Here is a 17,579-nt window from a genome sequence, read left to right as displayed (position 1 = left end):
GCTTTATGAAACTGCTATGGCAGCATTTCTCAGCCTTATCTGTGTTTTCTGCCATATATATGTAAATATACAGTAAATATATACATATACACCGTATGTACTTTAAAAAAAAAAATACAATACTTTCTTGAATCACACCATAATTTCTGTAAGTATTGTGTCTATGGGTTTTTCTTGATAGAAAATTACTGAAGATTTAAATTAGGGCTGTCAAAATTATCGCGTTAACGGGCGTTAATTAATTTTTTTAATTAATCACGTTAAAATATTTGACGCAATTAACGCACTAGGCCCGCTCAGACAGATTTAAATGTCAGTACAGTGAAAGGCCAGCTTGTTAATTGTGTTTTATGGAGTTTTTCCGCCCTCTGCTGGCGCTTGGGTGTGACTTGCATATGTTATGTGGCGTAATGTCGCCCTCTGCTGGCGATTCAGTGCAGCTGATTTTTTGGGTTTCGGCGCGCTTTTCTGACGTGATTATATGTCGACGCGAACTCACACTAATAGACAGTGCTATTCAGACCAGCTAACGTCCGCATCCAGTATTCAGTGGCAGTTCTCATAGCCCCATCACACTGTTTGTGTCTAATACATGCATCGCTTGTGAGTTATATTCCTCCTTTGTTTATATTCATGAGCATTAGATAGTTATTGATGATGTTTATTTGAATTTGTTCACATATATGGTGAAATGCAGTTACAGTGTTAGATGCTTGTGAGCTAATTGGCTCGTGCTACTGCTCAAATGGACACGTGTGTGTACATTTTATGTTATTTTGTGATTTATGCAAGTTATACATTCCCTTGTTATTTTCAGTTTTACAAAAATACAAGAAACGTGCTCCTGTCAAAAAGAGATGACTTCAGTAAAGCCCATGCAACTTTGCCACACAGTCTGATTTCTTTTTGGAACTTATGTTCGCTATCTGTCAATTTGTGTACTCACACACATTGAGGACAGAATAGGGCTACTAGTTTATTTTTTGATTGAAAATTTTACAAATTTTATTAAAACGAAAACATTAAGAGGCGTTTTAATATAACATTTCTATAACTTGTACTAATATTCATCTTTTGAGAACTACAAGTCTTTCTATCCATGGATCACTTTAACAGAATGTTAATAATGTTAATGCCATCTTGTTGATTTATTGTTATAATAAGCAAATACAGTCCTTATGTACCGTATGTTGAATGTATATATCCATCTTGTTTTATCCTTCCATTCCAACAATAATTTACAGAAAAATATGGCATATTTTATAGATGGTTTTAATTGCGATTAATTACGATTAATTAATTTTTAAGCTGTAATTAACTCGATTAAAAATTTTAATCGTTTGACAGCCCTAATTTAAATATGTTTCTAAAAAAACAATTGGCGTGAGACTATCCTCAACATATTACATACAGTAAGTTGCAAATTTAGACTAGAGACTTTTGCGTGATTTTAGTTGGGGAAAAAAAAAAAAAGCCTCTCCTAGGGGGAAAAATGCATGCCTCTTATAAAAAATATTTATTTTCTCCTGAAAAACAAACAAAAAAATTCTCTGACTGAATATTACTTTGAATCCCTTCAAAAAATCAACACATTTTATCTATGATCAGAATTACGGTCGTGAATCTTTCTCGGGAATGCATGAATTGTTATTTGACACAAAAATAATAGCTGTGAAGTCATAACGGTTCAATTTCAATTGGGATCAGTTTGGAAGCGATACCATTCGATTTGATTTAGCGATAAAGCTGGAAAATTGGATTACACATGGAAAAAAGCATTGAGATGTTTATTTATTTATTTTTACTTGTATAGCATTAATCATAGAAGCCAATTCATAAAAAAAAAAAAAAAAAAAAAGCAAACTATTTATTAACAGGAAAAGCTATTTATTGGAGATGGTCTACGACTGCCGTCATACCACCACTTTCTCCCTGCTACTTACTACCACCTGTTATGTGAGTGCTGTTGATGATGATGTTTATAAGAAGAAAACACTATTGTACGAGTGCTTATTGTTTTTATAAGGAAACAACTTGAGGCCTTGAATAACTGATTCCAATCACTGTATCTCCTGGACTGGACAATTTCGTATCGATTGAGGATTTGGCTATCGATACACTTATATTTCCTGTCCTAATGACCGGATCAGTTTTTTTTTTGCCACAACTCTAATTACAATACTAATGAGGATCATAATTTTTTTTAGAAACCTCACCCACACAATTTTACAAGATAAAATTGGGCTTTTCTTGATGCAGGATTTGAAAGGGCATCACTATTGTGAATTTTTGTAGAAGAATAAGACTCCCTCCATCGTTCCCCTGGGTTCCTGTGCTATCCTTGAGCGTCATCTGCGTTTGTGGTTAGACCACATGGGAGGAGGCTTTGAGCGGGTGCAGACGAGCTCCAGCAGGAAGTGAACAAGAAGCAAAACACTAGAAGAAGAAAAAACAACTTGCCTTCTTTGCTTGGTTTAGCGTAAACATTGTGAGGATAAAAAGTCACACAGTGCAAGCAAAGAGTGAACCACTGAAAGAATTGGTTAACCCTGTTTTTGTCACTTTTTAATTGGGTGGGAGTGCAGATTTTTTTTAAAAGTCCATCTAGATTATTACTGGTCTAAATCAAGGTTTAGTTCCATTTTTGTTAAGTAGGGGCTGGCCATTCTTCCGTCCAACTATTTTCCTGATTGAGCAGTGCAACAATGGGGCCAACTCCCATTTCCAAAGAGACCGTGGCACACTCATCAGTGGCGCCACCAGGGGGTGGCCAGGGGTGGCCACGGCCACCCTTATAAATTTGTTGTCCGGCCCACTAGCCACCCCGCTAGCCAGTATATCGTATCCCTGTTGGGAAGTACTTTTTATGTTTTGTTCATTCAGTAATAATTATTTTTGTGTCACATTAACATTATGTTAGGAAATACCCAGTTAAGATATGATTGCTTCTGTACTTGCTTTTATTTGTACCTGCCGGCACCTGCTTTTCCCCAGTAATTATTTTCTTTTGGTAAATGTACACTTTATGCCTAATATATACATTACACAATGAAACAGAATTATAGGGAACTCAAAATGTTGACTGGACAGTTATGGACTATGCACATTAATTAAATCATTAGTAACATCAAATATTACACAATACACAAAAGTATATCAGTAGCCGTGTCCTTAACCTTTTGTTATAGTTTCCCCCTGACCTTTTTTACTGCAATAATATAATGAAAACCTGAAATTATGGCTTTTAGTTTTGGTGTGCCACCCCAAGATTTTAAGTGGCCCCATCTGGCTACCCCTATGAAAAATTTCTGGAGGTGCCACTGACACTCATTTAAGCAGGCAAGAACATTAATGAACATGAGCTTTAGAGAAGGATGGAAGACCGTATATGTTGCTATGGAAAGCATGAGCTTCTACGCTTTGCCTTTGTGATTCCTATTTATTAAGGCATCCATGTACAGTCATGTGAACAAATTAGGACACCATATGGAAGCCTTTTCTAACATATTTGGTAATATGGACATTTAATATCAATTTTAACAATCTTGAGAGATTCAAGTAATAGAAATAAACAATTAAAAGTGAAAAAAAAGATTTTGTATAACTCTCTGTAAAATGTAATTTTAAATAAATGCAATTTCTGTTGAGGAATAAATTAGGACACCCCCACATTCAATCCCACTCAAAATTGCTACAACCATATACAGGGGTATCACATCAGGTGCACATGATTTGAACATAATTACCCAGTGTTTTGAAGGAGGCTTGCCTTATTTAAAAACCCACATTTAGTTTGGTGTGCCCCTGACTGTTGAAGTGAGAGAGAACACCATGGTGAGATCAAAGGAGCTGGCTGAGGCCTTCAGAAAGAAGATTGTAGATGCTTATGAGTCTGGTGAGGGATTTCAAAAGATCTCAAAAGAATATAAAATTAGCCATTCCACTGTACAAGTGTACAAGTGGAGGACATGGCCGTCCAAGCAAGTTCACCCAGAGAGCAGACTGCAAGATGCAAAAAGAAGTCTCCAAAAACCCTAAAATGTAATCAGGGGACCTCCAGCAGGCTTTTGCTACTGTTGATGTGAAAGTGCATGCTTCTACAATCAGAATGAGACTTCACAAGTTTAAACTTCATAGGAGGTGTGCAGGGAGGAAACCTTTGCTCTCCAAGAAGAACATGAAGGTCAGACTGAATGTAGACAAAGACCAGGACTTCTGGAATAATGTTCTTTGGACAGATGAATCTAAAATTGAATTATTTGGACACCAGAACAGAGTAAATGGAGAGTATTTATATAACGCTTTATCTACATTGTTACAATGCCCAAAGCACTTTACATTAGCACACATTTACCCTTTCACGCACACATTCACACACCAATGGTGCTGCTGCCATGCAAGGCACTGCCAACCCATTGGGGGCAAGTTAGGGTTCCGTGCCTTGCCCAAGGGCACTTCGACACTGGGCAGTCATAGCCGGGAATCGAACCGCTGACCCTTCAGTCCCAGGACAACTCAAGCTACCAACTGCGCCACGGCCGCCCAGAACAGAGGCCATGTTTGGCGTAAACCCAATACAGCATCCCAGGAAAAGAACCTCATACCAACTGTGAAGCATGGAGGTGGAAGTGTGATGGTATGGAGATGCTTTGCTGCAGCAGGACCTGGCCAGCTCATCATCATAAAATCCACCATAAATTCTATCATGTATCAGAGGGTGCTCGAGGAACATGTGAGATCATCCGTGAAAAAATTAAAGCTGAAGGGAAACTGGTCCCTGCAACATGACAATAACCCAAAACATGCCAGTAAATCCACCAAGTACTGGCTGAAAAGGAAGACAGTCCTGGAATGGCCGAGTCAAAAGCCCAGATCTTAATCCCATTGAGATGCTGTGGGGTGACTTGAAACAGGCTGTAAATGCAAGAAACCCCTTAAACATCTCACATCTGAAAGTATTCTGCATTAAGGAGAGGGGCAAACTTTCTTCAGACCGATGTCAAAGACTGGTAGATGGCTACAAAAAGCGTCTCACTGAAGTTTTTTTCAGCCAAAGGGGGTAACGCTACACTGTAAAAAATTTCAGTATAAAATAACGGTAAAGAGCTGGCAGCAGGGTTGCCATTTATATACTGTCATTTTACAGTCTTGGTAATGTAAAAATGTTTCACAGTAATAGTCCGTAATCCAGAAAAATGGTTGATTCCTGTATTTATAGAAAATACAGTGAAAGTCCGTCAGCAGGATTGCCATTACCAGACTTATTTTACAGTCTTGGTCATGTAAAAATATTTAACAGTAGTAGGAAAAACCAGGAAAAACTGTATATTCCTGTATTACCAGAGTTCACAGTAAAGAGCAGGCAACTGAGGAGCTGCAGTATGCTGCGTTTTTAACGATATACTGTGTTTTAACGGTATTTGGGAAAATGACTTTACAGTCTATGAATGCATATATTTCAGTCTAGTACAGAAAAAATGCTGATGTCAGGTGCAAAACAGAACAGGTTTTAGCTCATCGTGTTGGCAGGCAGAGAAAACTGACAGGAACTAGAGAGATGGTGCGGTCGGGTCGTGCAGGTCAGGCTGGAGATCTGCCGTAATCGGGTCAAGCAGGACAGGTTGAGCTCAATGGAGTGCTGGCATAGTCTGGGCAAGCAGGACAGGCTGAGCAAGTTGATTGGGCTGGAACTCTGACGTAGTCGGGTCAGGCAGGACAGGCTGGGTCAGAAGTGGTGATCGGTCAAGGACAAATCCCAAATTACCCCTAAACAATACACTACAATTGTCCAAACATTTCCACCGGTGAGTTAAGCCATGTGCTAATGGCCGCTGCTGGCACATTTCATCTTTTAATTCTGCTGCTTACCGGCTGCCTCTCTGGTTATCTTTTGCCAACGTCTCCAGCTGCACAGGACTGCAAGTGTCAATAGCCAAACCTGGCTGCTATCTTCCTTTCCTGCTTTTATAGCTCTGGGTTGCTCATGGGTTGATTGGCCAATCTCTTCCAGCTGTGCATCGTTTCCATAGTGCTTGCATGCCAGTGATTTTCCAGTTAACGCCCTGGTTGTCTGCTCAATGCTTTTTTTGTTGAAGTTTATCAGGGTTTGACTTTACAATGCGTGAAAAATTATTGTCCATAATACTCCCATTCTTTGCATGGGTTCTTCAATATGAAGAAGTAAGAGTTTGTAAAAAGAAAAAAATTGAAGCAAAAAAAAACCTGTCTTTTACTCCAAATGTAAAAATTGGTCTCATGTGTGATGTGGGGACAAAGTTTGTCGCAGCCAGTGACGTTTCCACAGTAATTCACCGCCATACCACAAGATTGGTGTGGCTTTGTCTTTGTGTGGTTTTGGGGGACTCTTGTCGAATTCCTTTATTTTCCACCGGTCATTGACAGCAATGGCAATGGAGATGAAACGTGTGCATTTGCAGCTGCAGCTGATTAATATTAAACAACAAATGTTGTCTATACAAATGTTGAAGCGTAGGCGACACAGAAGTCGTTTGCGAATGTTTGAAAATGGTGTTGTTGTTGTGCTGAACCGGAAACAATGTTCTGAGCGGACCAATCACAGTCCTTCGACGTTCACGTCAAGCGCGTTGACGTGGTGTGTAGTCAGGACTTTTTGGAGGTTCATGTCAGGCTATGGTGTAGGGTCATAATCAGGTCTGCGTTAATGGCGTAGGTCCGCCATCACCGCTACACAGAAGCATATTGTAAATCAGCCTTCAGGGTGATGGAATACTACAATTTTTGGAGAAGGGCCACTTTAGATCAGAGTGGGGATACAACAAGAAACATATAACATATGAGTAGAATAGAATGGAGGCGACGTCAAATAATATAATAATATAGCCTATAGGCCAACAAAACATCCAGTCTGGTGTTTGGGTCGATGTGATTGTGTTGTAGTCTGAGGCTCAACTCCCATACATCATCCGCTACAGCTAACGCCTTCTAACAGCTAATGCATTTAGCTAACATTTGCAACATCAACATTTCTAACTACTAAAAATCAAAACATAAACATAATAAATTTATTAAATAAATAATAATATAAATAGAGAAATAATTACAAATAAATTTTATCGTATTGTAACTCCACTGTTGGATACATATGAGACACTCGGATTTTGCCTTTTTAACCGCTCACTGGCAAACACCTTTTATTTATTTCCCCAAAAAATTCACTCAGCTGCATCTTTTGCAAAACAATAGAAAACTGCCCTCTACTGGCACTCCAGAGGAATTAACATCAATATTATATATCGCTATCCAGCAATCCTCAGAACTTTAGTTTAATATACAATAATTTAGGTAATATGAGTAAGACTTAATTAGCTCACCGTTTATAAATTGGTACACATAAATCCCAATATAAGTTAAAGAACAAGCACTGAGAGCAGCAAATGTCATCTAAAGTCATCCTCTGAAGAGTCTCCAACATCCAAATTATGGTTAATTATGTCCTCCAGGATTTGATGGCAAATTATTTGCAGTGTCTAGTTATTTTAATTTAAATTGGCAAAAAACATAGTCTATATTGCCACAATGTAAAAGATGTCAGATTTCTGACCATGCTCCAAATTTCCAGTCAAAACTCAGTTTCCAAAAAATACGGTAGTGTCATGTAATTGACACATAAACGTACCGTTTACAGCATTTGTCTTGTTGCTTTAATGCTGGTAACCCACAATGCATTTCTAACTACAGTCATAAACTGTTTAACACAAAAACGGTATTTTAGTGTTCAAAATTGGCCGTAAATTTACAGCAATTTTTTACAGTGTAGCTATTAGGGTGACCTAACCTTTTCTTCAGTTAGAATATGTATTTTTGTTGATATATTTAGTTTAATGAGTAAAACAATTTTAATTTTTATTGTTTACATGCAATTAAATCACTTTCTTTTCCAGAGATGTGATTCTTAATAAAGAAGTGAATAATTAATGGAGTGTACAAATTTTTTTCACATGACTGTAGGTGCTGTGTGTTTAAAGCGGGATGTTAGCATGCATTGCAGCGACACAGTTAGCAAAATGTTTGCGTTACCCGTGATTAGCGTCTCTTGACACTTATGTGACAGTCCATGTTTAAAACGTGTTCGTGATTTTTATGGTTTTCCTTACTTTATTATTTATATGATGTTTTTTAAATGGATTTTTTTGTTGTTTTTATTGTCATTTTTTTTAAATAGACGATTTGAAAAATAGTTTTCAAACTTGGAGGAGTGAAAATGACGGATGGAGGGAGGGAAGGAAGGGAGTGTGGGAGAGCCTCTGTAATGGATGTGTATGCGTGTGTTCCTGTGTCTGTGTGTGGTGCGTGCGCAGGAGGACAAAGAAAGAGGTTGAGACTTTTTCCTCAGTAGTTCTTCCTCGTAGCGGAGCACCAGAACCCCCTTTTTTCTTCTTGTAGTTGAAGGTAAGTCATTTTGCGCGTTCGCCTGCATTTCATCACTGCGACTTATTTTGAGCACTTGAACGTCCGTGCACGCGCCATTTGATGCGAGCGTGGGGGGTGGGGGCAGCTTTCGCGTGCATACGTGGCCAAAGTGATGGTAAGTGATTTTTGCATCTTGGATGGGGGCGCGTACATGGGATGTTGTCAAACTAGGCTGTGACGTCACTAGTCTACAGGAGAACGACTTGATGCAGGATTTAAATGGAACATTCTGTATCTGTGCATGATACAATACAATTATACAATATAAATATATACGTATAGGCCTACACAGTTCCTAAAAACACAAGACATTTTTATATACAGTACTTTTTTTTCCTAATTCATTTTAAAAATAAACATTTTTCGACTGGTTTTTATATGGACAAAATAGGTCTAATTGTGAGGGACCGTGAATTTATCCATTGTTGATACTGCTGGAACATAAATTGTGCAGGGGAATTATGCATTTGATTTTTTTTTTCTCATTCTAAATACATTTGCAAACCTATTTCGCTGACAGTCTTACAGTGATGTTGCTTATACATAAATGACTTTTAGCTGCATTTGACCACAGTGTACAGTAGAATGATAAAAATCTGTTTATTTACACATAGCAGCACAATTAGGTCTATTCTTGACTCACATCCAAATTGGAACTGCATAGTTTGGATATTATCTACAGTTGTGTGCAGATAACCAAATAGCATCATTAGTAACTATATACATAAATTTGTTGAAGAAGTGAGATTTTCATTCATATGTATGAAAACTCCCACGTTCGGTGCATATGTCGGCAATGCAAATCTTTATGCACTTTATCGTATGTTTGGTTCATTGAGGATGTTGTGTATGTGAGGTTTGTTGAAGCCTTTAAATTGTTTAAGGAAACACGAACATGAACGGTATGATTGTTTAACATTAGAATTTCTTTGACATTTAACACATTTGCGGCAGAAAAGGTGCGATCCATTTTAACTGGGAGGGTTGGCATTGATCATTCATTGCCATTGATGACAACAGATATCCCATCCATTTGAACTGGGAGAGGTTGGCAGTCATTCACTGCCAGTTTCTCTCAGTCAGTGAACCAGCCTCTCCCAGTTTAAAATGGATTGGACTTCTATTGCCGTCTATACCACCGAAACATGATCATTATTACCAACCTTCCCAGTTTTTAATGGATTGGATGTATGTCACCATCTTTAACAACCGATTAATTAAAAATTTAAATAATCTGTAAGGTTTGTTGAAAGTTTACAAAAAAAAAATACATAGGTAAATGGATCGTGAAGACTAAAATTTCTCGAATATTTACAAGAAACATGTAAGTTTAGCTACAATTTATAATTATATAAATTGTCTTCATTCCGTAACAAAAACTTGTACTAGTACATCAGGTTTGTGGCAAACAAAATCATTTTGCGTGTTTTTGTAAACACAGTGGATTTGAAGATTCTAAATTTTTCTCATTGTTTATTAAAAAAAAAAAAAAATTTGATTAATTGATGCTTGACTAGTGTTTGCAAAAATCGGAGGATAAGTGGTTTAGAATATGGGTGGTTGTATGTTTTAAGTTCATTGAAGAGGTAAACATTGGCAGTCACAGTTTTAAATGCATTGACTTCCTGTGGGTGTCCAAATACTTTAGAAAACATGTGCATTTACTTTAAATGGAGGACAGAGCAGAGTTTAGCAGATGGTTTGCATTATATAACCCAATAGAAGCGGACGATAGGATAACATGGACCCCCTTTACATATGGTCAAAAATGAAGTAAGTGTTAGGGAAGTTTTTATTTTAAATGATCTTGTTGTGCATGTGTGTGATGTGTAGTAAGATTTACAAATAGTAAAGTTTATTTTGTAGGTACCATGAGCAGGATAGAAAAATATTGCTACATTGAGACTTTGTTTTTTTATGTTAAATGAGATGTGATGGACACAATGCATGCACTACTTGTTTTTAATGTTTCATTTTTTAATGTGTTTGGGAAATTGCTTTGCACTAACATTTTATTGTATGTAGCATCTCAAAGGGGATTTTTTAATTCTATTTGCTAATACAGATCAAACCTTAAATGTTATGGGGAAATAATTGATGATATACATGCGATTTGGGTTATTTAAACAAAAAATGTTGTAATAAACCCTAACAGATAAATACAACTGAATTTATGGACAGTCATTTTTGTGTATTAGTACAATACTTTGGGGTTCAGTGTTGTAGAATTTAGCATAAATTAATGCTTATGACAGATGTCATTAAGTGTCATCCAGCAAGTTTTGTCACTAACTTGTGATTTACAGTATATCCAGTCTGTATCTTTTAAGTCCATTTAAAAGTCACATAATTTGCCAAATGACACTTGATGACATCTAGTAAGCCTACACTAAGTGTGATGTCATAATTATGATGGTCTTATGACAGACTTATGATGCCTCTGTCAAATAAAGTGTTACCAATTACTGTTTATAATCAATTTCAGAATAGGGCTGGAACAAGAAAATGTCAATTAAGTCAAGGTGGAGTAATTCACGTTTTGCTTTTTCATATATATTTGCCCCGCCCAAAATTATAAAAAAACAAAACAAAATAACAAACAAAAAATGAAAACAATTGCACTCCATCATAGTTGGGAAATTGAAGGAATATTAATCCACTATGAAAAGAATGAATGGGTGAAAACTTATATTCTTACTGATGTATTAAAGAATTTGAAAAAATTTTGTACTTTTAGAATTGTAAGTATTTAAAATTTTGTGTAGAATTTTTAGAAGATCAATCACTTTTGGAATATGGCTCAAATATAACAAAGTTTGTTGAGATATGATCACTGTTCAACTTATGCTTTGTGCTCCATCGCAGGCGTTGTCGTCCACGATGTTGTTATGTTTCCGATTCCTCCTCCTGTTCCCGTTCTTGCTGCCGCTGGCACGCTGCCTTCCATCGCCATCGCGGCCACCCTCACGCTACTGCCGCCGATGTTGCGACCACCTGGATCCACATGCCTCGAGCTCTACTCCCTACTACCGCCTGCCAGAGGTCCGCACCGTGGTCAACATGACCATCCTCAAAGGTATGCTTTATTCCCTCATTCAGCGACTGAGACTTTCATATGTACATAACACTAAATCTGTAAAAGAGAAGTAATGTAGAGGTGAATGACTGGTTACATTGATCCATGCATTGACAAACTGGCCGTACAGAGGTTTAGTGGTGTTCTTCTGAGACATTTTTTAATGTCATGTTTAGTCCTAGATAGGAGAAGCTATGTTTGTAATATGTTTAATTTAGTACTCTTTTAACATGTCATTACTATTTGTCTGTTATTCTTATGCAATATTTGCGCACACAAAGTGGTAAATACACCTTGAGAACAAATCTATTATGTTTTAATAGCAGAAGTAAAGTGATAGAAGTGTGAATTAAATGCTGTGTGTTGATGCAGAAGAGCAAATTCTGGAAAATGCAGACCAAAGCCGTAAAACTGCTTTTCATACCTCCAATCTGTGTGATTTATATAAAACAACAATCAGTTTGACAAGAGAAAGAAATATAAGTGGAGAGATGGATTAGGATTTACAAAAAGCTCAACACCGTCCAACATACTGACATACTGACAGAACCTTTCATAAAAACATATCATCAGAGTCTCAGAACAGAAGTTTTGATCCAAATCGAGTCACTGTTCAGTTTAACTTGCATGGAGACAGCCACGTTTCGGCTGGCCGCAAACGACAACGTTGGGAAGTCCAACTCTTGATGGTTGGGGCCACAGACTGAACTGAACATTTTGGACGACCACAAACTTCCAACTGGAGTTCAGGCATTCACATTAGAGTTCAACAAAATGGACGAAGGCCATGCAAGAAGGAGGAGGGGGACTGCATTAAGAGGCATCAAAGCATTAAGGCATTAGGTTTATTAACATTCCGGCCAGAGTGAACATTTTCCATGTGCTTAAAGAAAAACACAAATCTTCAAATGTCTTTCTTTGTCTAATCCTAGTCTTTCAGTTAGTGTCAAAATTAATGGTTTTGGTTAATGTACTGATGTTGTTTATTCTGGGTGAAAGTGTTCAGGTTAACGGTGGGTTGATGAAAAACCCCTAAACCAGTGTTGTTTTTGTCAACCATGACGATAACGAAAATATTTAGTCAACAAACACTCTTTTCATGATGATGACCAGACCAGAGAGCTAAAAACGTTTTTTGGGAGACTAAAACAAACGAGCCTAACGCCCGTTTTCGTCTGACGAAACAAGAATGAGACGAAAATGCGCAATGGTTTCCGTCACATGTTCACAATGTGTGACATTTTATGTGTACTTAGCCTTCATTGTAGCAGCGTTTGCTTGTGTCACTCTGGCGATGTATTGTGCCTCCCCCACTCGCCAGTGCAATGCCCTCTAGTCTCAAGGCTTGCACACACGGTAGGATTTGTTTTCTTATCTTGGCAAGTGAGAATATGCAATGTTGCTTTAGCCTTTAAAGGTCTGCGCCGAGTGATCATCACACACTCAATGTAACTCGTAACATTAGCATAGCATTTGCGTTAGCATTCCTCTTAAACTCTCAGGCATCTTTACATACATATACATATAGACTGTGGCGTCCAGGTGGGTATACAGTGGGGGAAATAAGTATTTAGTCAACCACTAATTGTGCAAGTTCTCCCACTTGAAAATATTAGAGAGGCCTGTAATTGTCAACATGGGTAAACCTCAACCATGAGAGACAGAATTTGGAAAAAAAAAAAAAAAAAAAAAGAAAATCACATTGTTTGATTTTAAAAGAATTTATTTGCAAATCATGTTGGAAAATAAGTATTTGGTGTATACCAAAAGTTCATCTCAATACTTTGTTATGTACCCTTTATTAGCAATAACGGGGGCCAAACGTTTTCTGTAATTCTTCACAAGCTTTTCACACACTGTTGCTGGTATTTTGTCCCATTCCTGCATGCAGATCTCCTCTAGAGCAGTGATGTTTTGGGGCTGTCGTTGGGGAACACGGACTTTCAACTCCATCCTCACCCCGTGGCGTCAAAATGAGAACAAGAACGGGGAGCTAAAATCCCAGAACCACACGGGGGGACCTAGTGAATGACCTACAGAGAGCTGGGACCACAGTAACAAAGGCTACTATTAGTAACAGAATGCGCCGCCAGGGACTCAAATCCTGCACTGCCAGATGTGTCCCCCTGCTGAAGAAAGTACACGTCCAGGCCCGTCTGCGGTTCTCTAGAGAGCATTTGGATGATCCGGAAGAGGACTGGGAGAATGTGTTATGGTCAGATGAAACCAAAATAGAACTTTTTAGTAGAAACATAGGTTCTCGTTTGGAGGAAAAAGAATACTGACTCTGAAGCATGGGGGTGGAAACATCATGCCTTGGGGCTGTTGTTCTGCAAAGGGACCAAGAAGACTGATCTGTGTAAAGGAAAGAATGAATGGGGCCATGAATCGAGAGATTTTGAGTGAAAATCTTCTTCCGTCAGCAAGGGCATTGAAGATGAGACATGGCTGGGTCTTTCAGCATGACAATGATCCCAAGCACACAGCCAGGGCAACAAAGGAGTGGCTTCGTATGAAGCATTTCAAGGTCCTGGAGTGGCCTAGCCAGTCTCCAGGTCTCAACCTCATAGAAAATCTGCGGAGGGAGTTGAAAGTCCGTTTTGCCCAAAGACAACCCCGAAACATCACTGCTCTAGAGGAGATCTGCATGGAGGAATGGGCCAAAATACCAGCAACAGTGTGTGAAAACCTTGTGAAGAGTTACAGAAAATGTTTGGCCTCCGTTATTGCCAACAAAGGGTACATAACAAAGTATTGAGATGAACTTTTGGTATTGACCAAATACTTATTTTCCACCATGATTTGCAAATAAATTATTCAAAAATCAAACAATGTGATTTTCTGTTTTTTTTCCCCCCACATTCTGTCTCTCATGGTTGAGGTTTAACTATGTTGAAAATTACAGGCCTCTCTAATATTTTCAATTTGGAGAACTTGCACAATTAGTTGCTGGCTAAATACTTATTTGCCCCAGTGTAAGTCATTGAAAATAATGTACTTTTTTCCTGCTGAGTGTGTATTATCACCAAGCTGGCGTCGTCTTTGTAGATGATACAATATGTGCTCGTCTGTCAATTTTCATTCAAAAAGTTCAAAAGTAAGTAAATTTTTTTTATTTTAGAGTCGAAAACATTTTTTAGTAAACGTCGACTAAAACTAGACGAAATTAGTCTCAAGTTTTCATCCACAAAACTAGATGAAGACACAGTTTGAGATGACTAAAATATGACTAAGACTAAAAAGTGTTATCGTCCAATAGACTAAAACGAAAATTAGGCCTGGAAAAACAACACTGCCCTAAATCCTAAAATTTAATCCCTAGGTTAAGTGCAAGTAGGAGAAAATGGAAAAATTAATATTCCGAAGTAGTAAAAAAGCCTTAAGATTGTAACAGCTTGAGGCTGGCTTCAAAACAAAGCAATCTTCCATAGATCCCCATTGTTAAAAACCCAATTTTACAATCAAATAAACTATTTAAACCGTGAGACAAGGTTTTGATCAGGTGCATAGGAGCAGAAAAAAAATCACGTTTATCAATTTGAAAATAAAATGAGTATAATTTCAGTCATGTGTAATCGTGGAGAAAAAACATCAGTAAAAGCCAACATTTCCAGGAAGTAGGCAAAATCGCTGCTGTCAGACATTTCAATATGCCGGTACTATTTAAGCCAATCAAATACAAGTGTTTCAGATTGTCCCGCTTACTTGTCATGCATTGATAATGCACAGTAATATTTGTTTCAGTTGGTGAAACAGGCTTAAATGGCTCTGGGTAATGAAGCTGGCTTCGCCTGGGTCTCACACGGAGCATGGAGAAAGACAGAGACAGTGTGTACAGATAGAGGAATTATAAAGCATGTGTGCCTATTTTCTTCGCTACTTTTTTACCCATTTCGAGTGGAGGAGCAAATTATGTGCTGAACACACTTGGCATGGCTGATGTCATGTTTGTCACATGATGGCAGCATTCGCAACTGGTGTCTTTTTTTTTTTTAAATCGTTATCGTTATCATAGTTTGTGGAAATTTTTTATTTGCATATTTATATTGTTTGCGCAAACATATTTCAATGAAAGTAATTCTTGTCTTTTCCTTTAAAGCCGGCTACAAACATTGAATTTAGACTGCACGGCGATACCATTGTTTCATGAGATAAAGACAAATATTTGGTTTTAAAAATGTATAGAAAAATGTCCATAAAATTGTGACGAATACTCAATTAAAAGAAAGGCTTAATAATGAAAGCTACAAAATATATTCAAAACACAACAACTTAAAAAAAGGAAGAAATAACTAATGATGTATCATGGCTATGCATATGAGAATTGCATTGTAACTTTGCCCTGCAACGCAGGTGACAAAGGCGACCGAGGGGACAAAGGCACTCCTGGTAAGCCTGGCCTGGAAGGGCCCTTGGGCCCACCAGGGCCGGCGGGCCCTCAGGGCGCCAAGGGTCAAGCGGGTGCACCCGGGGACCCCTGCAAGAACCCGCGCGCCGCGTTCTCAGTGGGCCGCCGCAAGTCCCTGCACAGCGTAGACTACTACCAGCCACTTGTGTTCGACACGGTCTTCGTCAACCTGCACGAGCACTTCAACATGTTCAAGGGCAAGTTCTACTGCTACGTGCCCGGAGTCTACTTCGTCAACCTCAACGTCCACACGTGGAACTTCAAGGAGACCTACGTGCACCTCATGCGTAACCAGGAGGAGCAGGTCATCCTCTATGCGCAGCCCAGCGAGCGCTCCATCATGCAGAGCCAGAGCGTCATGATGGACCTCCAGCTTGGGGACGAGGTCTGGGTGCGCCTCTACAAGCGCGAGCGCGACAACGCCATCTACGGGGATGACGTGGACGTTTACATTACTTTCAACGGCTACCTGGTGTCTCCCGCCGTGCAGTGACCTGCCTGTCCCCACGGGGGCAGACTGCACTGGTCATTAAACTACGAAGGGTGCACAGCAAAAGCATTTGCACCCGAAACTAGTCGCAAAAAATAGCACTTATGTCTCGGAAAATGTGACTGATGTCTTCAGGTTTTATTATTGTATTATTTTAAGGGGGGGGTGCAAATTATTTCCTGAAGTTAATTCATTCATCACCTGTTACTTTTGGGTTAGTTGAATACATGTACATTGAGTGAATCAGAGTAAAAAATACCATATAATGGGCAAGAACTACTTTCTTTCGTGGTTTGGAATGGTCGGTACTGTACATCTGTACACAACTGTCCCCCTGCTGCAGACGGCTCCAAAGGAAGCATCAAAATTTCCTTGCGAAGAAGTCGGCATACTCGGAGTGCCTCCGAGTGTACTCAGAAATGTCTGATATTTTTATGGATCGGCCTACCTTCTGAGCAGAGCAAAGGGTGAAATAAATTGTTTGTACGCACTGGCAAAGTGATTCCGCACGACGCAAAACAAACTAGTTCTGAGCAACCTCTCGGTAGATTCTAAATATCAGTAAGAAAAAAATTAATAATATTTGTGCCTTTCCTTGTATTTCATATGAAGCCTTAAAATTAGGTCTGCTTGCTATTAATCTATGTTTGCAGTGTACTTGAAAAATGCACTTACCTTTCTGACGATAAACATCTGAGGTGTTTCCAGCCATAAAAACCTCTATAAAAAATCCTGCCACAAAGTACTGGTAGGCCCTGAGACCTTTATTGGCTTTTAAACTTTTTGTTCGTATATGTACTCATTGTATTTAAAAGGTATTGGTATTTAAAAGGTATTTGTAAATTGTCCAGGTAATCCAAATTCGGTACCTCGGAAGCCGACACAAAGTGCAGGTCCAAAATAGCAGGAAGTTGTTGTCAACATGTTGTTGTAACATGTCACGATACGATGACAAATCTTTATACAATCTAAAACAAGCTTAAGAACAGTTTCTACCCAAGAACTGTCCATATCCTGAATGAATCCCTGCTTTCCTAGACAGCCTGTTCCCGGCAGAGTTGCTGGTTTACAAATGTTGCTGTTCATACTTCAATTATTGACATGCAATGGTAATTTTTAATAACATAACCCTTTAAGGTCTGGGCCTATTTTGT

At 38.6% G+C, this 17,579-nt stretch overlaps 1 protein-coding gene across 1 annotated transcript; it reads left to right on the top strand.

The window, feature by feature from the left end:
• Positions 1-342: 342 nt before the first annotated feature.
• Positions 343-17,235, top strand: c1qtnf6b (C1q and TNF related 6b). Its single transcript, XM_057843967.1, has 4 exons — positions 343-603; positions 8,340-8,430; positions 11,317-11,527; positions 15,881-17,235. Exons 3-4 carry the CDS (start codon positions 11,332-11,334, stop codon positions 16,426-16,428), a joined length of 744 nt encoding a protein of 247 aa, XP_057699950.1. The 5' UTR covers positions 343-603; positions 8,340-8,430; positions 11,317-11,331; the 3' UTR covers positions 16,429-17,235.
• Positions 17,236-17,579: the final 344 nt, after the last annotated feature.

Source organism: Corythoichthys intestinalis, chromosome 8, assembly GCF_030265065.1.
Source record: "Corythoichthys intestinalis isolate RoL2023-P3 chromosome 8, ASM3026506v1, whole genome shotgun sequence".
Lineage (NCBI taxonomy): Eukaryota > Metazoa > Chordata > Actinopteri > Syngnathiformes > Syngnathidae > Corythoichthys > Corythoichthys intestinalis.
The sequence above is the reverse complement of the archived record's forward strand: the minus strand, read 5'-3'. Positions and strand labels throughout refer to the sequence as shown.